General features: G+C 44.2%; 1 protein-coding gene across 11 annotated transcripts in view; it reads right to left on the reverse strand.

Moving 5' to 3' along the window:
- The window catches only part of lmln (leishmanolysin-like (metallopeptidase M8 family)), a 60,608-nt gene extending 51,592 nt beyond the window's left edge, over positions 1-9,016 (reverse strand). For all 11 annotated transcript variants that reach the window (XR_010018474.1, XM_063052439.1, XM_063052431.1 and 8 more), the window contains exons 1-3: positions 8,869-9,016; positions 4,557-4,654; positions 4,438-4,468 (exon numbers count right to left, since the gene is read on the reverse strand). Coding sequence is in view for 10 of the 11 variants with exons in the window: in XM_063052439.1 (XP_062908509.1) it covers positions 4,438-4,468; positions 4,557-4,654; positions 8,869-9,003 (264 nt within the window). In the remaining variant the exon portion in view is untranslated. The remainder of the gene's footprint in view (positions 1-4,437; positions 4,469-4,556; positions 4,655-8,868) is intronic.
- Positions 9,017-25,147: the final 16,131 nt, after the last annotated feature.

Consider the following 25,147-nt stretch of genomic DNA (forward strand, 5'->3'; position numbering starts at 1 on the left):
CTTAAGGTGCCTCTGACAGGAAATAATAAAGTCGTGGTGGTAGGGGATGTGGAGGGTTGGGTGTGTTGATCAGTTTTGCTGCTTGGGGACATTAACTGTTTTTGAGTGGTGGCTCTAGATGCTACGTAGCTTCCTCCTTGATGAGAGTGGGACAAACTGTCCATGAGCAGGGTGGGTGGGATCCCTCATGCTTTTTCCAGCACCTTTCTGTGTATATGTCCATGTTGGTGTGTAGGCTGGTATCAGTGATGCACTGGGCAGTTTTGACTACCTGCTGCGGGGCCTTCCTATCCACTGCAGTGCAGTTTTTCAACATGCAGTGACGCAACACGTTAGGATGCTCTACAGATGAGCAGTAAAGGAGGAAGAGAGCATAGGTGTGCACAGTCTTGCTCTCTTCAGCTTCGTCAGAAAGAGGCATTGGTGAGCTTTCTTCATTGCGTAGAATGTGTTCTGGTTGTGTGAGATGTGCACTCCCAGAAACCTGAAGCTACTTGCTGTTTCCACTGCTGTGCCGCTGATGTAAAGGGGGTTGTGAGTTCTCCTGAAGTCGATAACCATCCCCTTTGTCTTGTTGACATTGAGGAAGACGTTATTTGGCTGGTACTGGGCCTTTTCCACCTCCTCTCCGTAGACCATCTTATTTTTGGTGATGAGCCCCACCACTGTCTTGTCATCGGCAAAATTGACAATGTGATTACTAGGCTGTTTGGTCAAGGCATTTTTAAAATGGGAACAGAAACAAATTTCAATGGACTTTTCTTGTAGCAAGGTAGGATGAGACACAGTCAAAGGCAAGTTGATTCGACCAATTGAAATCAGAGAGATTTTATTTGGATGTCAGATCTTACTAGCTGTATAAAATTCATCCTAGCTGGCTTATTCACAATCACATAACACTTTTTGCTAATCAGCCTCTAATCCCCAACAACAGACAAATGTATACGGATAGTTAGTGAAAAGATAAAATACTCTGTAGTAATATTATTCACAATTTCAGATATAAAGTAAATTTATTATCAAAGTATGTCATCATACTGTGATTCATTTTCTTGTGAGCATTTACAGTAGAAGAAAACAAAATATAATCAATGAAAAACAACGAACATTGACAAACAACCAACATGTAAAAGACAACTGTGCAAATACAATTAAACAGGTAATAAAAGGATGGGATGAAGAGTATTGAAAATGAGTCCACAAGTTGTGGAATCAGTTCAGCGCTGAGGTGAGTGAAGTTATCTGCACTGGTCCAAGAGCCAGTTGAAGGCTGAAGGGTAATGACTGTTCCTGAACCTGGTGGTGTAAATCTTGAGGGTCCTTTACTTCCTTCCCAATGGCAGCAGCTAGAAGAGAGCATGACATGGATGGTGGCACTCCTTGATGATGGATGCTGCTCTCTTGAGGCAGTGCTCCCTGTAGATGTGCTCAATGGTGAGGAGAGCTTTTATGTGATGGATCGGGCTGTATCCACCACTTTCTGCAGGCTTGAATAATTCTCTGCCAGTTAAAATGTTTAGTTTAATAATTACTCTATATTCCTTTTGTATCGCAAATCACTGCCTTGGGTGGTGATAAGTTTCACAAGGACGTTGCTAGGGCTGGAAGACCTGTGTTATAAAAGGAGACCAGACAGAATCATGTGGCTTTCCCTGGACTGAAGGTGGCTGAAGGGTGGCATAAAAGATGCTAATAAAATCATGAGGGCCATAGGTAATGGGTTTGATGGCTCTCTGACTTTATTTGTTGGAATTCAGAAGAATGAGGCATGAACTCATTGAAACATCTTCAATGTTGAAAGGCCTTGATAGACTGAAAGAGGATGTTCCCTATGTGGGAAGAGTCTAAGACCAGAGAACACAGCCTCAGAATAGTAGTGCATTCTTTTAGAATGGAGATGAGGGGGAATTTCTTTCGCCAGAGAGTGGTGAATCTGAGGAATTCTTTATCACACCCAGGTGTGGGCACCACGTCTTTATGTATATTTAAGGTAGAGGTAGATAGATTCCTGATTGGTCAGGGCATGAAGAGATTGGTCAGGGGAGAAGGCAGGAGACTGGGGCTGAGAGGAAAATTGGATCAGCCATGATGAAATGGCAGAGCAAACTTGATGGGCCAAATGGCCTAATTCTGCTCCTATATCTTATGATCTTATTTTAAGTCTTTTTCCCCAGGTTGGGGAGTCTAAAATCTAAGGGCACGTTTAATGTAAACAGGACCCAAGAGGTAGATTTTTCCACACAGAATGTGGAAGCTGTATGGAATGACTGGCAGAGGAAGTACAACTACAACATTTGAAATACACTTGTACAAGTACATAGACAAGAAAGGTTTTGTGTGTGTTGCTTAGATTTCCAGTATCTCCAGATTTTCTTTTGTTTGTGGTCAGACGAGCTCCACCAGCCAAACACTTTTCTCCCCATATTCATTTACGCCACTGGTATTTAGAAATATATCTACCTCCTCATCTCAAATACAAAACATGGTCCCAAAAATTGAACTTAATTTTATTCTGAAACTGAGGCATCACCACTTACATCAAATGCCCTTGGAATAAAATGGAAACATTAATGCCCTTAGAAAGCAGTGGATAAGGCCCAGATCATCACGGGTAAAGTCCTCCCCCACATTTACACAGGGAACTGTCGCAGGAAAACAGAATCCCTCATCAAGGACCCCCATCACCCAGGCCATGCCCTCTTCTTGCTGCTGCCATTGGTAAGAAAGTACTCTTACCACCAGGTTCAGGAACAGTTATTACCCCTTAACCATCAAGCTCTTGAACCACTGGGGATAACTTCACTTGTCCTATCACTGAAAGGTTCCCACAATATATGGACTCACTTTCGAGAACTCTTCACATTTTGTTCTCAATGCCCAAGACTTTTGCACAGTACTGTAAAGGACTGCTGCAGCCAAAAAAAAACTCATAATGTATGTGAGTGATGATAAGCCTGATTCTGATATGGGTTTCTATTATGGACTAAGAGTGGGAAGAAAGGGAATGGTGAGGAGAGGAAGTGGGAATCACCAGGGAGATATTCTGTAACAATCAATAAACCAATTGTTTGCAGTCAAATGACTTGCCTGGTATCTCAAGGTTGGGTTTATCTACACCTGCATCACCCACCTCCCACCCCCCACCCCTGGCACTCCTTCTCCACCACTGTTCCCACACCCCTCCCACGGTGATCCACCCTTGCCATTTCCAACATCCTTTGCCCCTGCCAGATCTACAAACTCACTGTCTGCTCCACATTGACAAATAGAGTATTGGGCAAAAGTCTTAGACACCCTGGTTGCATATGCGTGGCAAAGACTTTTGCTCAGTACTGTACATAGGTGTACTTTGAATGCAGTTAATTCTGCCATTGTTTAAACTATGACTGGCTGGGTAGAGAACACTATTTGCGTTACCTGGGCTGCATATGTTATAGAGTAATGACGATTAGAAAAACCTGTGTAACACTGTTTCGAAGACAACTACAGCTGTTTGGCTGTGGTTCAGCTTGCTCTAACACAAGGTTTCTTCGAACATATCAAAGATCAACTTTATTCGCCATATACCGTATATTCACGTGTTAGTAATTTGCTGGGGTGTGTTGGTCAGGGCGAAATGTACAACAAAAATAAACATTCAACACTTACAAAGAATACAGAATTACATAAAAATTAAGAATTTTATAAATAAAATAAGCTAATACAGTTAGTGGGTGGTAGGGTGGAAATACATTTCTACCAAAGAAGGGGCAAGACACTCCTTCCCTCTGCTAGCCTGCAATTTACCCTTGGGCAAGATGCAGCATCTGCTCAGCACCCCAATTATGGTCACGTGAAGCCATGGAGCAGGTGGTAGATGGTTATATGAGCAGCTGGGGCATATCACGTCCTGGTTATGATACCACTGATGCCAGGCAGACAATCTCTGAAGAGCATGTCTTGTAAAGACACTGCCAAGAAGAAGGGAATGGCAAACCACTTCTGTAGAAAAATTTGCCAAGAACAATTATGATCATGAGACCATGATTGCCCACATCATACGACACAGCACATAATGACGATGAATGCACATAGGAGGTTAAAGGACAAATATGGGATAAAATGTGCTTAAATAAACAGACAAATAAATATTTACAATCATGACAAAGCAAAACTTCCCTACATTATACTAAAATATAAAAAAATATACAGGTACCCTCAATAGGTGTGTATAGAGGGCAACTTGATCACATAGCATAATCCAACTCTGGGAAGGTGCTGACTTTTTTCCACTTCAATGTTTACATCTTTGAAAACATTTTTATTATTAATTATGTATATTTAAGAAATTCACACATACAATTTTGTTTCTTAGCAGCATATTATCAAACATTTGGGTACAAATTACAATTATGCAGCCACTTTCAATTAAATACTATAAATGTATTTATTACATACCTTTACTAAATTCTTTTTATCCAAGGGAAGACTGTAATTATAAATAAGCAGCAAGATTACACTCTAAATTCAGCAAGGGAATTTTGTAATACTTGAGCAAGCTGAGAAATTGTACTTACAGTTCAATGCTCAAATCATAGACAATTTTTATTCTTAGATGCTGATCAACACTCCTCCTGGTAATTCGAGGTGGTTGTATATAAACTTGATAAATCACCTAGAAGAAAGAGTTACCATTAAAGCAGACATCAAAGTATTTCATGAAGGAAGACTTCAGTACTTGGCACACTCAGGACTTTGATGGTGCCAGAGAATACATTTGAATGGACAACCACCACTCTAATCTGACACATTTAGTTTTACTTTTTATTTATTGAGATAGGCCTTTCCAGCCTTTTGAGCGACATTGTCTGGCAACCCCCTAAGCACAAGACAACTTACAATGACCAATTAACCGGTATGTCTTTGGACTGTGAGAGGAAACCGACGCAGTCACGGAGAGCACATACAAACTCCTTACAAATGGAATTGAGCTCCAAACTCTGACGCCCTGAGCTGTAATAGTGTTGCACTAACCCGCTATGCAACCATGGCATCCCAACATACACTGTGTGAAAATGATTACCATCCTGAATGGAATGATGTGTCAGATGCTGTACATTACCTTGAGTTTTATGCCTTACTATTGAATTGTGCCTAGGACTAGCATAGCACTGTTAATATTCCAATGCAGGTTCTTGGTCCAAATTTAGTCTCTTGCACATTTTATATGCAAAGCTCATATTCAATTAACCTGGTTAGTTCATATACCCAATGGCTCCAAACCTTAAGGATAACCTCATCCTCCACCAATACCAAGGGTCAGACCCATCTTCAAGCAGCACATTTCCACTTTAAGCACAACTTGATCACACACCTCAGTTCAAGCTCTCCTCCAGCACACACTCTGTGGCCACTTTATTAGGTACACCTGCTTGTTAATGCATATATCTATTCAGCCAATCATGTGGCAGCAACTCAATGCACAAAAGCATGCTGGCATGGTCAAGGAGTTCAGTTGTTGTTCAGACCCAACATCAGAATGGGGAAGAAATGTGATCAAAGTGACCGTGGAATGATTGTTGATGCCACATGTGTTAACTTAAAAAAGATTTCTGAATCAATAGTCACACCACACAGTTATTAACTTTAACCTCTTCACCAGTTTATTGTTCCCAGTTCAGCCAGCGAGGAACTTGAAGCCAGACATCAAAAAGACAGAGTTTATCTCTCTGTCCTTCTGGTGGCTCAACGAGCTTCTGATTTAAAATACAGAAATGCTACAATTTATAGAATGAGCAGACAAAGAACACTCAGTTACAATGGTATGCCAAGTCAGTTAGAGCGAACCCCAATTACTTCGATTAGAGAGTCTACTAAATCGGAGTTTAATTACAAATAGATACATTGTCCACCCCATATCAGTCATTCCTGTCGCTAGGCCCCTGACTTAGTTACAGACAGATGTCTTTATCATTGAGCCTCTCCAAAGAAAAGACAACAATAAAGCATGACCTATGTGAGCTCTGAGTAATTCCAGCTCTCATGTCACCTTGAAAAGGCAGCTACAGGCTATTAATCAAGTAAGCTATTAATTTAAACAAACTGAGGGCATATTCTTCAGCGAAAGCAACAGAATTTGTTCACTAACACACATGGGATGGCACTTAAGTTTTTTAATCCATTATTTACAAGAGTCCAAGAATCATGTCTTACTTCCCCAACATCCTTAATCTTTATCACGTGGGATGGTTTGAGTATTCCAAAAACTGCTGATTTCCTGGGATTTTCACGCACAACAGCCTCTATAGTTTACAGAGAATGGTGTAAAAAACAGAACATCCAGTGAGCGGCAGTGGGTGAAATGGTCTTGCTAATGAGAGAGGTCAGAGGAGAATGGCCAACAGGAAGGTGACGGTAACTGAAATAACCAGTGGTGTGCAGAATGGCATTTCCAAACGTACAACACATTGAACTCTGAAGTGGATGAGCTACAGACCAGGTAGCAGAAGACCACAAACATACACTCACACCTCCTGAACCTAATAAAGTGACCACTGAGTGTATGTCCCATGATCAGAACCAAATTTAACCACTGAAGCATTTTCTCAATGTCTGATTGCCTGAAGTGCCTGACACTGATGCCTGAGTATAACATTTAGTGCCTAATGCCTCTCAGTTCCAGGTCATGCTTCGACAGAATCAGGTTTAATATTATTGGCATATGTTGTGAAATTTGTTGTGTTGCAGAAGCAGTATATATAAATTCTTTTTTAAAAAAAAATATATATATACATACATACACACACACACACACACACACACACATATACACGCACACACACAAATGATGGAGCAAAGGAAGCTATTTCTGAAATGTGGAGTTTGTGTTTTCAGGTTCCTGTACCTCGTTTTTGATGGTTGCAATAAGAAGAGGGCATGTCCTGAGTGATGGGGGATGCTGCCTTTTTGAGGCATCACCTTTTAAGGGTATCCTCGATACTGGGGAGGGTATCCTCGATACTGGGGAGGCCGGTGCCCATGAAGAAGCCGGCTGCAGCTTTTTCCAATCCTACTCATTGGTCCCTCCATACCAGATGGTGATGCAACCAGGTAAAAAATTCTCCATGGTACATATGTAGAAATTTGCAAATCTTTGGTGATATACAAAGTCTTCTCGAACTCCTAATGAAATATAACTACTGTTGTGTCTTCTTTGTAATTCCTTCAATATGTTGGGCCCAAGACAGATCTCCAGAGATGCTGATACGCAGGAACGTTAAACTGCTCACCCTTTCCACTGCTGATCCCTTAATGAGGACTGGCGTCTGTTTCTGTGACTTTGTCTTCCTGAAGTCCACAATCAATTCCTTGGTCTTACTGACATTGATTGCAGGGTTATTGTTAAGATACCACTCAACCAGCTGATCCATTTCACTTCTATGCATCTTGTCACCATCTGAAATTATGCCAAAAATAGTTGCATTGTTTGCAAATTTATAGATGGCATCCAAGCTGTGCCTAGCTACATAGTCATGGGTGTAGACAGAGCACTGGGCTAAACATGCATCCTTGAGGTGTGCCAGTGTTAATCATCAACGAGAAGGAGATGTCATTTCCAATCCGCGCTGACCTTGTTCTCCTGTCGAGGAAGTCAGAGATCCACTTGCAGACTCCTGCATCTCTTTCAGTCAGCTGTAACTTGGTCAGATACATTTCCTATTTGCAGTTGTTTTGTAGAACTCTTTCTCTCAATACACACTCCATGCTGGGACAGGCGTTGTCTAACAATCTTGTTTTCCATTGTCTATGATGTCCACATCATAGAATGCTCCTGCAAGTCAAAGCAGGGTAAAACTACCTGGCTGCAGTGGCATTGAGCTATTTGTATTTAAATCCTATGTTTATATTCTAGGATTGCACATTTGGGACTTTGGGATTGGGTGGGACCAAATCTGTCACTACACTCCATCACTGAACTCTCTGAAGAGTCCAATGGTGAGGCCCAGTCTTGCTGGGATCCCCCTCATGAATGCCTTGCCATCAGATCCAGGATCCAGTAATCCACAATCAATTCAGAAATTCCAATGGTTCAGCATCGAGCTCACCAGGTAATGTTCTCTATTGAACTTGTCTGAGCATCACTTCCAGCACTCATTTTTATCACACAACCAGTTCCCATAGTCATTTCTGAGTCCTCAGAGCCCCGGTTCCCACACAAAAAATCCTTAAAAAAGGTAGTGGATATAGCCCAGTCCATCACAGGTAAAGACTTCCCCACCATTGAGCACATCTACACAAACATTATCGCAGAAAAGCAGCATCCATCAACAGGGAGCCCCACCACCCAGGACATGCTCTCTTCTCACTGCTGCCATTAGGAAAAAGGTACAGGAGCTTCAGGAGTCACACCACATTATGGATTTATTGATTATGCCTGGAAGAAAATGTATCTCAGAGGTGTATATGGTGACATATACTGTAAGTACTTTTATAATAAATTTACTTTGAACATTAAATTCCCCTTTAAATCATTGATTCAAGAATCATCTATGTGCCTGTCAAGATTCAGAATCATTCTCAATGCAGGCTCATTCACAATGCTTAATTCAGATCCTCTATACACACTGTACTGCATACTCTTCTGTACATCCCAAGCAAAGTTCAGACTCCCGGCTCAACTCAAGGCCGACTCTTTCTGCTCAGTTACATGGACACGATTCAGACACGCCTCCGAGCGCCCAGGGGATAGTTCGGACAATACCTGTTTGACCAAACTCGCTCGTGCCCGAAATCGCTTCATCTGCTCGCTCACGAACCCGTCACTGATTTACATTCGAGGAGTGCTGGTGCCAACTCCATTCAGAAACGGACGCCCCCGACTCTGCTTACCTCTCCGAAGTCCGGGACCCGATGCTTACATGTGTAACAGGCACCGGGTTCAAACACGGTGCCAATCAGCCCCATTACAACATAAAGTGTCCGGGTCCGGACTCGACCCCAGAACCTCCGCTGGGCCGCCATCATTGAACAACTGACCAGTCAGCCCCTGCGGCAATGACGTCACTCGGACGCTGGGGCGCATGCGCAGTCTGCCCCAATGAAAGGATGAAGGCGCGAGTAGACAAGTGGATGAGGCAATCCTCGACAACTCGCTCAAATTGCGTTGCGGAGGCAACGATTGGGATCCATAACAGGTTTTGGACTGATAATGAATAATAAATCAGGTTAGTAAAAGTATTTTTACAACTTTTTTGTACGAAACACCGAGTGACAATTTCAAGTTCCTGGGTGTCAGCATCTCTAAGGATCTAACCTGGGCTCAACATAGCGATGCAGTTATGAAGAGATGACAGCGGCTAAATTTCAATAGGAGGTTTGATATGCCACCAAAGACACTTGCAGATTACTACACAGGTACTGTGGAGAGCATTCTAACTGGCTGCATCGCTGTCTGGTATAGTGGGGGAGGTACTGCACAGGATCGAAATAAACATAGAGCTGTAAACTCATCAAAGCTGCTGGTGATGTGTGTTGCTTGAATTTCCAGCATCTGCAGAATTCCTGTTGTTTGAGCTGTAAACTCAATCAGTTCCATCATGGGCACTGCCCCCCTCCCAGCACATCTTCAAGGAGCGAGGCCTCAATAAGGTGGCGTCCGTCATTAAAGACCCTCATCACTCCAGTCATGCCTTGTTCTCATTGCTGCCATGAGGGAAGAGGTACAGAAGCTTGAAGGTACACACTCAGTATATTTAAAAACGCAAACACGAGGAATTCCGCAGATACTGGAAATTCAAGCAACACACGTGAAAGTTGCTGGTGAACGTCTGCAGATGCTGGGTTCCCCTGGTCCTCACCTACCCCCCAGCAGCCTCCAGGTCCAACATATTATTCTCCGTAACTTCCGCCACCTCCAACGGGATCCCACCACTAAGCACATCTTCCCCTCCCCCGCTCTCTCTGCTTTCTGCAAGGATCGCTCCCTACGCGTCTCCCTTGTCCATTCGTCCCCCCCATCCCTCCCCACTGATCTCCCTCCTGGCACTTATCCTTGTAAGCAGAACAAGTGCTACACATGCCCTTACACTTCCTCCCTTACCACCATTCAGGACCCCAGACAGTCCTTCCAAGTGAGGCGACACTTCACCTGTGAGTCGGCTGGGGTGATATACTGCATCCGGTGCTCCCGATGTGGCCTTCTATATATTGGTGAGACCCGACGCAGACTGGGAGATCATTTTGCTGAACACCTACGCTCTGTCCACCAGAGAAAGCAGGATCTCCCAGTGGCCACACATTTTAATTCCACATCCCATTCCCATTCTGACATGTCTATCCACGGCCTTCTATACTGTAAAGATGAAGCCACACTCAGGTTGGAGGAACAACACCTCATATTCCGTCTGGGTAGCCTCCAACCTGATGACATGAACATCGACTTCTCTAACTTCCACTAATGCCCCACCTCCCCCTCGTACCCCATCCGTTATTTATATACACACATTCTTCCTCTCACTCTCCTTTTTCTCCCTCTGTCCCTCTGAATATACCCCTTGCCCATCCTCTGGGTTTTCCCACCCCTCCCCCTTTTCCTTCTCCCTGGACCTCCTGTCCCATGATCCTCTCCTATACCCTTTATAACCTGTGCAGCTCTTGGCTCCATCCCTCCCCCTCCTGTCTTCTCCTATCATTTTGGATCTCTCCCTCCCCCTCCCACTTCCAAATCTCTAACTAGCTCTTCCTTCAGTTAGTCATGACGAAGGGTCTCGGCCTGAAACGTCGACTGTACCTCTTCCTAGAGATGCTGCCTGGCCTGCTGCGTTCACCAGCAACTTTGATGTGTGTCGCCTTCAGTATATACTTGTTGTGATTCAGTTTTTTCTCTATTATTATGTATTGCATTGTACTGTTGCCACAAAGACAACACATTTCGTGACATATGTCGGTGATATTAACCTTGATTCCGATTATGAGTTCTGGATAGAGCTGTGTATTCTATCCTGATTGCACGCAGTCGGAGAGGACAGAAATTAAATGTCCAAAGACTAATTATAAACACGAGAAAATCTGCAGATGCTGGAAATCCAAACAACGCACACAAAATGGTGGAGGAGCTCAGCAGGCCGGGTAGCATCTATCGAAAAGAGTAAACAGTCGACGTTTCGAGCTGAGACCCTTCATCAGGACTGAGAACCGACAACGGAAAGCGTGAATCCAGCGGAGGATAACGTATCGGACAGGCCCATTATAGGTGGCGGAGAGAGAATCCGGCAGATTGGGGGACCGATTCGTCGAGCACCGCCGCGCCATCCGCCACAACAAACAGGATCTCCCAGTTGCCACCCACTTCACACTCCCATTCGAATATGTCCATACTCTACTGCCATGATGAGGCTAAACTCAGGTTGGAGGAGCAACACGTCTGGGTAGTCTCCAGCCCCTTGGTATGAACATTGAATTCTCCAACCTCCGGTAATTCCCTCCCCCTCCCTTCCCCTATCCCTATTTCACTCTGCCCCCTCCCCCAGCTGCCTACTACCTCCCTCATGGTTCCGCCTCCTTCTACTACCCATTGTGTTTTCCCCTATTCCTTCTTCACTTTTCCTGCCTATTACCTCTCTGCTTCCCCTCCCCCACCCCTTTATCTTTCCCCTTACTGGTTTTTCACCTGGAACCTACCAGCCTTCTCCTTCCCACCCTCCCCCCCACCTTCTTTATAGGGCCTCTGCCCCTTCCCTCTTCAGTCCTGATGAAGGGTTCCAGCCCGAAACGTTAACTGATCATTTCTATGGATGCTGCCCCACCTGCTGAGTTCCTCCAGCGTGTTGTGAGAGAATCCCGGAGTTGTGGAAGCGACTGGGATAGGGACACGAGGTACCTCCTCAGGACAGAAAGAGTGGCATGTAGAATGCGTCAGGTGAAGGAGAGGGAGAAGCAGTCAATTGAATGTGAGAGCCTGGGGTCCTCAGAGGGTCCGATTCGAAAGGCTTGAAAACGGATCTGGAAGCCATGTGACACAAGATGGCAGAGAAGACGCTCTCAGGAAGGATAGGTGGCTGCTGAAGGGTCTTGGCCCGAAATGTTGACTGTTTACTCTTTTCCATGGCTGCTGTCTGGACTGCTGACTTCCTCCACCATTTTGTGTGGATTGCCTACATCTTAGTTATATTCTGAGGATGGGTCTCTGACAGAAAACATTAACCGAGTTGTCTTTCCAATGATCCTGATTGTGGACTGGCTGAGCTCTTCCTGCATTTCTGTTTTAAACTTTTATAGCAGGCTGTGGAGCCTTGTATGCCGTTCCTGTGCGGAATGTATTCTGTACATTTGCCCATTTCCACATGTCAACCCCCTTGAGAGTTAAATTCGATGTCGCGCTAAAAGGCTGGAATATGCGGAATTGAGATGCAGAGCCTTGAGCTTGCATTGGAATTTGTTGGAACAGATTTAATGTCTCAGGTCAAAGGTACTTCAACCAGGTTATAATGTAGAATTCTAATTCTTCAGCCTCCCTCCGGATCTTCACATGAACTGCGAAACATGCAGCAAAAGGGCAGTGATGACTTCTCAGAAAAGTTTGCTCACTCAGTGGATTTCATACAATTCCTGGCTAACGTACTCTGGCATTAGCTGGCCAGTGGTGTAATGGCATCTGCACCGGACTTTGAGGAGAGTAGTCCTGGGTCTGAATCTGGCTGGCTCCTCGCACACTTTCTGTCTGTGTTGGGTTGAGCGTCAAGCTAGCAGCTAGCTCTCGAAAAAAAACAAGGTTGCCCTAAATTATCTTCTTCTATAGATATTCACACTTTGGTGGATGTACTAAGTGTAACGCTCAGTTATATTGGCCCGTTATTGTCTAGGGGAAATCCCACCCAGCACCGGCCTGAACACTTCCCACAGAGTCGGTTGCTGCACCACTGCCGCCTGAATCAATCCCAAACATCAATCATCAGCCAGCACACCCAGTGCATTTAACCAAGTACACTTTATAGATATTACTAAGTCTATGACATTAATATAAATTCGATACAGAAAAGGAAGTAATGGAAAAGAAAGGCACCAGACTTATCAAAGTCCAAGTTCTTCGTACACTACTGTTGGAGCTCAATCAATTCCTGACGACCACCCAGATCCTGTCGACTCATGGCTTGGGACCACCCGGAGTGATTGACTGGAGCCTTTCCGCACGTCCGCCGCCCTCCCCGTCTCTCCTCCGACTCCCCGCCAAAACCCTGTCTTCACTCATATGAGACAGCATTATCATCGGAAAAAAGCGATACATGGACACCCATTGGCTAATAGCACCCTGCTATCTGTATTAACCCAAACAAATGTCTAGCTAGAGACTTTCTCAGCATTTAACATAACAAAGAAGCATTCCCCCGTGTAACATAACAAAGAAGCCATTTTAAATTTAACATACAAAAAAGAAAGACCCCGTACATAAGGTAGATGATTTGATTTCCCCATGGCCTCTCATCTACCACAAGAGAACAAGAAATGTTAGAGACAGATTGGCAGCAAGTCCATGCCAAAGGGCATAGAACCCTACGAGCTCTGCTTTATTGAAAGCATGTGTTGTATTTCAGATCCACCAGACAACTGCCATTACTCAGGGAATGAGTGAGCATCAGGACCATGATATCACTTTTGTAATTAAATCTTTGTCAGTGGAAAGGGTGGCAGTTGTATGGAGCATCAGACAAGACAATCATATGAATACAGTATTAATGCAGTTTAGTGCACAGTAACATTGGACAATAAACCAACTGACCGATTTTCTTGGCAATTCTGTACTCCAATGTGCTCAGCTGCTCACTGCTGACAACAGTCTTTGAGAAGATCATAACAGGGGGTTGGTGGCAGGAGATATGACACTGGAGGAGTTGAGAAACAATTCTTCCCCATTTCACACTTTGTCTATTCCTCAGCCAGAACCCCAATGGCTATGTCTGCCCTTACACAGGTTTCATTGAAGCAATCCTCAGGCGAATCCTCAGTAACCCAAAACTGCAGTTGTCAACTAAGGGAATCTAGTCTCTGGAGCATTCAGCTAATCGAACAGCTCTCTTTCTGAAGAAAATATAATTTTATTCATGAAATTAGAGATATAAAAAACCATCCATTTGTGTTGGACATCCGAGTACAAGACATACAGTATAATCATCATTTTTGACACCATACAGCCTTTAACCTTGATGGACCTTAAGAACGCAACAAGAACCTTGGAGTGCGTCGTTGGAAACCAGTTGGCTTTTTAAATAATTTTATATAAGATTTCCACTTTTTAACAACTTGTGTTTTTCACGGTATGTGGTCATTCATCCCCACTTTCTGCCAGAAAGTGGTACAGCAGCTAAAGCCACAAACAAGAGAAAATCTACAGATGCTGGAAATCCGAGCAACACACACAAAATGCTGGAGGAACTCAGCAGGTCAGACAGCATCACAGTCGATGTTTCGGGCTGAAACCCTTTGGCAGGACTGAGTCCCTCCAGCATTTTGTGTGTGTTATAGCAGCTAAAGTAGCGGTTTATTTCCTTTCTCATTTTTCATTGGCTAAGTATTAGCACATTACCCACGAGATATAATTGTTTTAATTATGTAGCCTATTAGTTAATCCCTATCTAAGGAATTTTTTTATCTTATCTATAAAAGTGATGGATTTTTCAAAGGCGCCATTTTGGCTTCTTTATTCCTTCATCTTCACATCCATAGCATTGTTTCTCAGCTCTTTATTTAGTTTGGTTAGCACTAGTATGTTTGTTCATTCTATAAAATAAACTGAAATTTGGAATTAAGACTGTTCATCATTCTTGACCCCCGGAAGAACCCTTAGGATCAGAAAATAAACAGAGATTCAACAACGTCCACAGAAATTTGTGAACACGTTCGAAGGTTCACACCTGCAGAACGTCCACACCAGGTTCAGTCTCAATGTGGACTGGTATCATGGAAGGCTGCAGCACTGCCCAAACATTCTACTCAATCATTTTCCCTGCAGTTCTCAAGCTAATATACGTAAAGGACAAGCTGAAACTGCCCAATCTATGACTGCAGAATCAGGTCACTTCAGCTTCATAAATTCAGTTGCAACATACAGATGAGATATATACTGATTGTTCAAAGACCAAGCTCAAAGTCATAATCATTATGAAAGTGGTTGTAATTCAGTTAGATTTAGTGTGGTTATGGCAAAAGCAAAAGCATGGTATGGGAATAAAAGATTCTAAATTGTAAATTTACCATGTTGAACTAAGTGGGCTGAAATGTTAGTTGCAGTTTGTAGTGTAGGTTTTCAGAAATAAAACCATGGAGGTATTTTATGTTTCAGAAAAGCCATAGCAATTCATTTATTGAACACCAAAAACTTAAAACAAAGTGTCCTAAAAGTTCTTTACATAATTACATCAAAGCACAGACCCACCTGTTAACGTGAACCCCGACTGAAACTGACATTGTGGGCCCGTCCGGAGCTCGGACAAGCTGCCCAGCTCAGGTCCAAGTGGAAGAACAGCAGGTGGCTCTGGCTCGTCCAGAGGTGTGTTGACACGCTCATGGACACGTCATGATGCCAGGAGCATGGTAGTGGAGTCCTCCAAATCGTAGTGGGCCGGTTAACACATTCAGGTTTACCCCTCTTATCACTGTCTGGTGTGGGTGTGTAATGTTAAGAAGTTAGCATCTCGTAGGCCTCTTGTGACCCTGGCTATTTTGTAAGGGTTATAGCAGCTATAACTTTGAAAAAAAGGCATAGAACCACAAATGTTTTCTCATAAGATAAGCTGAGTGGGTGACACCATCCTTGGTATGTCACCTGTGCTTAACTTCAGTTCTTGCTCAGAGTAACTTGTATCATTGCTTAATTAATTGCTGTAAGAGACATACTCTGCTTTGTACTCACTATAGCACCTGCAAGATGAGCATTAGAAGGAATGGCTGCTTCAAGGGCAGGAGGCTTTGAATGGTAAGCCTGTGCATGTCTGCATCCAGACATAGTGGCAACTAAAACTGTTACACGAACAATTTATGGCTGATAAAGTTAACAATACTTATCTGTACAGAAACTAAGGGGGTGAACCCACATGTACCTGTGTACGTGATTGCATGTGTATAAAAAAAGGCTGTACTTGCTTTAGAGGAGGAAGACCTCCGCAGCAGCCCGAGAGATTGCTTAAGGAGGGTTCTCTCTGTTAACTTGCTAATAAAGAGTTAAAGTTACATTTACCGTAGTACGTGGTGTCTTTGCATCGGGTAGATCAAAAGAAATTTACAACAGGTGGGGCTACTGCATAGGACAGAATGAAGCTACAGAAAGTTGTTGAAATTAGTTAGCGCCATCTTGGGTACTAGACTCCATGGTATCCAAGACATCTTCAAGGAGCAGTGCGGGACCAGGTAACAAACGGGAGTGGTGGCCTCATTAAAATGTCGGTAATCACATGGGGCACACCATCGGGCAGGGATCGTATGGAGGGTAAAGCCCAGACTGGCATACAATGCCAAATCCTTCCTTGCTGGCAAACTCAGCCTTTGGGTCCCATCTACATGCACCGGCCAGTTGTAGAAATGTGGTGCTCGATCCCATGTTTGTGACTGTAGTGGAGAACGTGAGCTTGGTGAGGTTTGGGAATTCACCCAGCAGTTGAGAAACTCATATGCGGTGATGTATGTGATTGACAGAGTCGTTGTGATTGACAAGTAAACTCATACGCGGTGATGCATGTGATTGTCAGAGTCGTTGTGATTGACGAGTAAACTCATACGCGGTGGTGCATGTGATTGTCAGAGTCATTGTGGAGAACTTACTGGGGGAGAAGGGTAACGACTCATTGAACACCAAAAACTCAAAACAAAGCGCACTAAAAGTTCTTTACAAATTGCCTGATCACGTCAGACCTGCCTCTTAAAGTGAACCCCAACCCAATGTCAGTGGTTGTGAGTTCTATACATTTCCACCAATTACATTACCCTGCAGTAGTCTTGATGAAAGTGGGAATGGTGGAGAAACTAGCAGCTGACACAATTCTGTGTTACATGAGGAAGGGAAATAGCTAATCACATCCATCTGTTCTTCCAGGAGTAGATAGTATTGTTTCTTATTTTGGCATGACTTGAGCAAAAACCAAAGCAATTACTGGGTTACAATTTCTGCCTGATTTGACTGCTAGTCTGTGTGAGGGAGGAACCAAAAGCCCTAGAAAGTCACTCTGGCAACGGCACCATGTCGAAGTGTTGTTCTTCTGCCTCTGTTGATAGTTGTACAGATGAAGTACCCCACTGATGAAAATATTAAGGGGCCTGGGAAAATTGACCTCTCCCATCTCGATGGCTGCATCCATTGGAGCTGCAGAGGGTGTTTGCTGATTTTCCACAGCTGTTCCAGGACTGACAAAGGTCCTGAATCATTCCATCAGGATTAGACCTGACTTGGGTTCATTACACCAACACTGCTATAGAGGGCGAGAGCAACTTGTGGGGGCCGTGAAGGATGAGATTCGGACCAAGCTGGAGCTGTGAGTCATCGAGCCTTCAGACAGTGAGTGGAGCAGTCCTATTGTTGTCCCCAAGAAGCATGACACCAAGGTTATGCATTGATTTCCATTAAGTTGAATGCCATTTCATTATTTGATGCTTATCCTATGCCCCGTATCGATGACCCACTGGAAAGGGAAAACTGTATTAGAACACTGGACCTTTGTAAAGGCAAGTTCCCCTGGATGACCGATCAAAACCCCTCATTGCCTGCCACACACCCCTGGATCTATTTCAGTTCACGGAGACAGCCTTTGGTCTTCACGGTGTACCAGCAACCTTCCAGCGGCTGATGGATTGAGTGCCCCAAGGCTGTGAGGAATGCAGTGCGGCCTACCTAAATGAGGAGGTTGTCTGCAACCAGGCATGGTCAGACCATTTGGACCATCTGCGCGGGGTCCTGGCAAATATCCACGCTGCCGGTCTGCTGGCAAATACCTTGGCTACCAGCTGGGATGGGGAGAGGTTCGAGCCCAGATGCACAAAGTGGAAGTGATCCACAACTGTCTTTAACCTCACGCCAAGAGGGAAGTGGTCCTTCCCGGATCTGGTAGGGTGGTATTGCAGGTTCAATCCCCAATTCACCACTCTGGCTGCACCTCTCACTAATCTTAAAGGGAAATCTGTAAGCAACGCAGTGGTGTGGACAAGTGAGTGTGAGAACAGTTTTCAAGCCCTTAAAGCTCAAATGTAATCTTCTCCTGTTCTTCAGAACCCCGAGTTTGACAAATAATTCCTTGTCCAAGGTGGATACCTCAGGAGTAGGCACTGGAGCAGTGCTGGCCCAAGGAGAACCTGGAGAAGAGCGACCCGTCCTTTACCTGAGCCAAAAGCTCCTCCCAAGGGAAACCAAACCAGGTATTCCACCTTTGAAAAGGGGTGTCTTGTCAGTCTCCTTGGGGGGGGGGGGGGTTCGGCCGTTACACAGACCACAGGGTGTTGAAATGGATACAGACATGAAGTATGTTGACTTTCCCACCATACCTAGTGGAACCTTTAATTTCTCTAGTTATGGGGATCTGTAAATGTGTACACTGCATTTGAAGTAAATATTTCTGCTTATTCTGTAATATGATTGTAACTACACTGGAGTGCATCATATCCCAATTCATGTGTCGTTTTAAGTTAACTTTGGATAATTAAACATGGTATATTCTGGTGGCTAAATGAGAGAGGGAGGGAGGGAGAGAGGGAGGAAGGGAGACAGGGGGAGAGGGGTAGAGAGAGGGAGACGGGGAGGGAGAAAGGGAGAGGGAGAGATAGATAACACACTGGCCAATTATAGATCTTTTATTGTGTTTTTCTGGTAGATAACTTTTTGCAAATATTGGCAGTTTTTGCTATTTTCACTAATTTTTGTAAGTTGCACTTTTGACGCACTGAAAATACACCTTTGCGCAAAAGTGCTAAGCAACTCCAGTCATCTTTTCTTGGGTCAAACATTCCATTTGTGTTAATAACCAACACAACTCAAGTGTGCACCCACAAGTGCCACCAACATAGCATGTTCATCATGTTGACAGAACCACACTACAACAGCAAAACAAATCCTGTTCTCCACACCACCTTCCCCCCACCCCCCCAAACACCCACACCAACCCCAGGACAAGCCAGCTCTAGAACTTCAGCCCCGGAGGACTCTTGGACAGCGTGCCTTAAACTTCCCCGGTGAACTCGCAGATTCACAGACCTAGGGCCAGCCGGAAGATGAGGGAAGACCTGATAAAATTATGAGTCATTGACAGGCTAGACTGCCAGAGTCTTTTCGCCAGGGTAGACTTATCGAATATTGGAGGACATAGCTTGAAGGTGAAAGGGAGCAAATTTCTTACAGACTGTCATGTACCTGGAATGTGCTACCACAGTTGGTAGTGGAAGCAGATAGCGAGGCACATGAAACAGAGTGAATGAAGGGATATGGATCAAGTAGAAAGGATCACTTTAAATTGTCATCATGCTCAGCACAAGCATCACTGGCCAAAGGGCCTGTTCTGTTCTTCTTTCCAGCCCATACATTGCACTACAAGTGCCCTGAGCAGGAGAGTGAAGTGGCATTATCGTGTGAGTAGAAAAGACAGAGGCTTTCCAATGGATACTATTGCAGTTGAGGAAGGTCCAATGTTTTTAATATCCAATATCAATACTCAAATAGTCTATCTCAGTCTTCTGAGAGATTTTACACAATATAATGAATTTCCAAGTAAACCTAGGCAGTTTAAGGTGAGAAGGAAATGTAAAGAATTTGTACCGTTAGGGTGTATTTTGAAGTTCTAGAATATAGCAAATATTAATTTCAACAGTCACCAGTTGTCAGATCTGAATGTAGATTATAGATTGAGTCTAAAATGCAGCACAGAACAGTGGTGTTCTTGGAGGTGCAGACTGGGGTCAATCGCGAACCAATAAACACTGACCTGACAGAAACATCAACTATACTTTTTCCATAGATGCTGCCTAGCCTGCTGAGTTCCTCCAGCATTTTGTGTGTGTTATTCATTGATCTGAGATAGAAACCATAGAAACTACAGCACAGAAACAGGCCTTTTGGCCCTTCTTGGCTGTGCCGAACCATTTTCTGCCTAGTCCCACTGACCTGCGCACGGACCATATCCCTCCATACACCTCCCATCCATGTACCTGTCCAATTTATTCTTAAATGTTAAAAAAAAACCCGCATTTACCACCTCGTCTGGCAGCTCATTCCATACTCCCACCACTCTCTGTGTGAAGAAGCCGCCCCTAATGTTCCCTTTAAACTTTTCCCCCTCACCCTTAACCCATGTCCTCTGGTTTTGTTCTCCCCTTGCCTCAGTGGAAAAAGCCTGCTTGCATTCACTCTATCTATACCCATCATAATTTTATATACCTCTATCAAATCTCCCCTCATTCTTCTACGCTCCAGGGAATAAAGTCCTAACCTATTCAACCTTTCTCTGTAACTCAGTTTCTCAAGTCCCGACAACATCCTTGTAAACCTTCTCTGCACTCTTTCAACCTTATTTATATCCTTCCTGTAATATGATGACCAAAACTGAACACAATACTCCAGATTCTGCCTCACCAATGCCTTATACAACCTCATCATAACATTCCAGCTCTTATACTCAATACTTTGATTAATAAAGGCCAATGTACCAAAAGCTCTCTTTACCACCCTATCTACCTGTGACGCCACTTTTAGGGAATTTTGTATCTGTATTCCCAGATCCCTCTGTTCCACTGCACTCCTCAGTGCCTTACCATTAACCCTGTATTTCTACCTTGGTTTGTCCTTCCAACATGCAATACCTCACACTTGTCTGTATTAAACTCCATCTGCCATCTTTCAGCCCATTTTTCCAGCTGGTCCAAGTCCCTCTTCAGGCTCTGAAAACCTTCCTCACTGTCTACTACAACTCCAATCTTTGTATCATCAGCAAATTTGCTGATCCAATTTACCACATTATCATCCAGATCATTGATATAGATGACAAATAACAATGGACCCAGCACTGATCCCTGTGGCACACCACTAGTCACAGGCCTCCACTCAGAGAAGCAATTCTCTACTACCACTGTTTGGCTTCTTCCATTGAGCCAATGTCTAGTCCAATTTACCACCTCTCCATGTATACCTAGCGACTGAATTTTCCTAAATAACCTCCCATGTGGGACCTTGTCAAAGGCCTTACTGAAGTCCATGTAGACAATATTCACTGCCTTCCCTTCATCCACTTTCCTGGTAACTTCCTCGAAAAATTCCAATAGATTGGTCAAACATGACCTACCACGCACAAAGCCATGTTGACTCTCCCTAATAAGTTCCTGTCTATCCAAATGCTTGTAGATTCTGTCTCTTAGTACTCCCTCCAATAACTTACCTACTATCAACGTTAAATTTACCGGCCTATAATTTCCCGGATTACTTTTCGATCCTTTTTTAAACAACGAAACAACATGAGCCACTCTCCAATCCTCCGGCACCTCACCTGTAGACAGCAACATTTTAAATATTTATGTCAGGGCCCCTGCAATTTCAACGCTAGTCTCCTTCAAGTTCCGAGGGAACACCCTGTCAGGTCCCGGGGATTTATCGACTTTAATTTTCCTCAAGACAGCAAGCACCTCCTCCTTTTCAATCTGTACAGTTTCCATGATCTCACTATTTGTTTCCTTTAATTCCATAGACTTCATGCCAGTTTCCTTAGTAAATACAGATGCAAAAAACCTATTTAAGATCTCCCCCATTTCCTTTGGTTCCGCTCATAGCCGACCACTGTGATCTTCAAGAGGACCAATTTTATCCCTTACAATCCTTTTGCTCTTAATATACTTGCAAAAGCTCTGTGGATTATCCTTCACTTTGACTGCCAAGGCAACCTCATGTCTTCTTTTAGCCCTCCTGATTTCTTTCTTAAGTATTTTCTCGTACTTCTTATACACCTCAAGCACCTTATTTACTCCCTGCTTTCTATCCATGTCATACAACTCCCTGTTCTTCTTTATCAGAGTTGCAATATCCCTTGAGAACCAAGGTTCCTTATTCCTATTCACTTTGCCTTTAATCCTGACAGGAACATACAAACTCTGCACTCTCAAAATTTCTCCTCTGAAGGCTTCCTACCTACTGATCACATCTTTACCAGAGAACAACCTGTCCCAATCCATGCTTTTTAGATCCTTTCTCATTTCTTCAAATTTGGCCTTCTTCCAGTTCAGAACCTCAACCTTAGGACCAGATCTATCCTTGTCCATGATCAAGTTGAAACTAATGGTGTTATGATCACTGGGACCAAAGTGCTCCCCTATACAGACTTCTGTCACTTGTCCTAACTCGTTTCCTAACAGGAGATCCAATATTGCATCCCCTCTAGTTGGTCCCCCTATATATTGATATAGAAAACTTCCCTGAACACATTTTACAAACTCTAAACCATCTAGACCCCTAACAGTATGGGAGACCCAATCAATATATGGAAAATTAAAATCCCCTACCACCACAACTTTATGTTTCCTGCAGTTGCCTGCTATCTCTCTGCAGATTTGCTCTTCCAATTCTCGTTGACTATTGGGTGGTCTGTAATACAATCCCACTAATGTGGCCATACCTTTCCTGTTTCTCAGCTCCACCCATAAGGACTCAGTAGACAAGCCCTCTAATCTGTCCTGCCTGAGCACTGCTGTAATATTTTCCCTAACAAGCAATGCTACTCCCCCGCCTTTCGTTCCTCTGCCTCGATCACATCTGAAACATCGGAACCCTGGAATATTAAGCTGCCAGTCCTGCCCCTCCTGTAGCCAAGTTTCACTAATTGCTATAACATTATAATTCCACGTGTCAATCCACGCCCTCAACTCATCTGCCTTCCCCACAATACTCCTAGCATTGAAATATATACACCTCAGAAGATTTTTACCACCACTCACAACCTTTCTATTAGTGGATTTGCTTGAACTTTTAACATCATTTATTTTCACCCCAGCCACACTGTCAGCTCTGGCACTCTGGTTCCCATCCCCCTGCAAATCTAGTTTAAAGCCTCCCCAATAGCACTAACAAACCTCCCTGAAAGGATATTGGTCCCCCTGTAGTTCAAGTGTAACCCGTCTCTCTTGTACAGGTCCCACCTGCCCCAGAAGAGGTCCCAATGATCCTGAAATCTGAAACCCTGCCCCCTACACCAGTTCCTCAGCCACTTGTTCATTCTCCAGAGCATCCTATTCCTACCCTCACTGGCACGTAGCACAGGTAGCAATCCTGAGATTACCACCCTTGAGGTCCTGCTTTTCAACTTCCTACCAAGCTCTCTATACTCACTCCTCCAGGACCTCCTCACTCTCCCTTGCTATGTCATTGGTACCAATGTGCACCACAACATCTGCTGCTCACCCTCCCACTTCAGAATGTCATGCACTCGATCAGAGACATCCTTGACCCTGGCACCTGGGAGGCAACAAACCATCCTGGATTCTCTGTCACGACCACAGAACCTCCTATCTGCACCTCTAACTATCGAGTCCCCTATCACTACTGCTTTCCTCTTTTTCCACCCTCCCTTTTGCACTGCAGAGCCAGACTTAGTGCCAGAGATCCGGCTACTGCAGCTTGTCCCAGGTAAGTCATCGCCCCCAGCAGTATCCAATGCGGTATACTTGTTGTTGATGGGAATGGCCACAGGGGAACCCTGCTCTGCCTGCCCTTTCCTCTTCCCTTGCCTGACAGTGACCCAATTTCCTGTCCTCTGCTCCTTTGGCATAACTACCTCCCTGTAGCTACTATGTATAATCTCCCCATTCTCCCGAATTATCTGCAGGTCATCCAGCTCCTGCTCCAGTTCTCTAACGCGGTTTGTTAGGAGCTGCAGCTGGATGCACTTCTTGCAGGTGTCGTTGTCAGGGACACTGGAGGGCTCCCTGACTTCCCATATCCTGCAAGAGGAGCATTCCAACATCCTGCCTGGCATTCTCTCCACTCTAAACAATCTGAACAGCCGGAACCTACCCTGGGCTCTGCCTGTTCTCGCTGAAGCCTGTTGAGCCAAAGCCGTCCCACTCTCACTCAGTCCACTCGGACAATGGTCGCTACAATGATGGCTGCTGTATATGGTGGTCTGCTTTTAAACCTTGGTGCGCTACGTCACGCGCCTGCGCACTGCAGACCCTTCTCCCTGAGCAGTGTTTAAAAAAGACTTTTTCTACCTGATTTCTTCACTCCCTTCTTCAGCTGCTTGCTTCGACTGAAACAAGAACCGTTGAAATTTTCTCTTTTTAAACCTTGGCGCACTACGTCACGTGCCTGCGCACTGCAGACCCTTCTCCCTCAGCAGTGTTTAAAAAAGACTTTTTCTACCTGATTTCTTCACTCCCTTCTTCAGCTGCTTGCTTCGACTGAAACAAGAACCGTTGAAATTTTCTCTTTTTAAACCTTGGCGCACTACGTCACGTGCCTGCGCAGTGCAGACCCTTCTCCCTCAGCAGTGTTTAAAAAAAACCAACTTTTTCTACCCGATTTCTTCACTCCCTTCTTCAGCTGCTTGCTTTGACTGAGATGTCTGTATATGCATGAATACAGCTCTGAGATGACAGTGATTAGCCTTCATTTAGGGTGTCTGGAGTGTTCAGTGTGAAAATTGTGGTGTTTGAAAATTATAACTCAAAGGAAGCATTGTAGATACATTGTAACTATAGAATTCTCCTGCTGTCACCTTTGATCTTTTGCATATTAAATATCATGTAATATTGGATCAGAGAATCTCTTCTTCCAAGAGTGTCTGCAGTTTAATGCCTTGTTTTGCTGAATAAAGAGTTCTATATCACCAGCTTCAGTGTCTCTCATGACTTTGTTCAGTCACAACAGAGCCCATCTCCAGCAGCACACACAGCCTTATACCAGCTGCTCTCCAAACATACACCCCACGTCACCTTTGGCCATCCAGCTTAAATTCTGGATTATTGAGTAAAACAGATGGCAAAGCATCAGGATTTCAGATGAATTGCACGCCAAGTTATCAGCAGTTCTTTACTGTACATCCACAGCAGTACTTACCATCAATGTACTGGTTGCTCCTGTCTTCTATTTGGAAACTACAACTGGGATATTTATTGGTGTGCATATTGATCATGTTGAAAGCAGGTCAGTAATGGGCCTGGAACT

This window comes from Mobula hypostoma, chromosome 6 (genome assembly GCF_963921235.1).
Source record: "Mobula hypostoma chromosome 6, sMobHyp1.1, whole genome shotgun sequence".
Taxonomy (NCBI): domain Eukaryota; kingdom Metazoa; phylum Chordata; class Chondrichthyes; order Myliobatiformes; family Myliobatidae; genus Mobula; species Mobula hypostoma.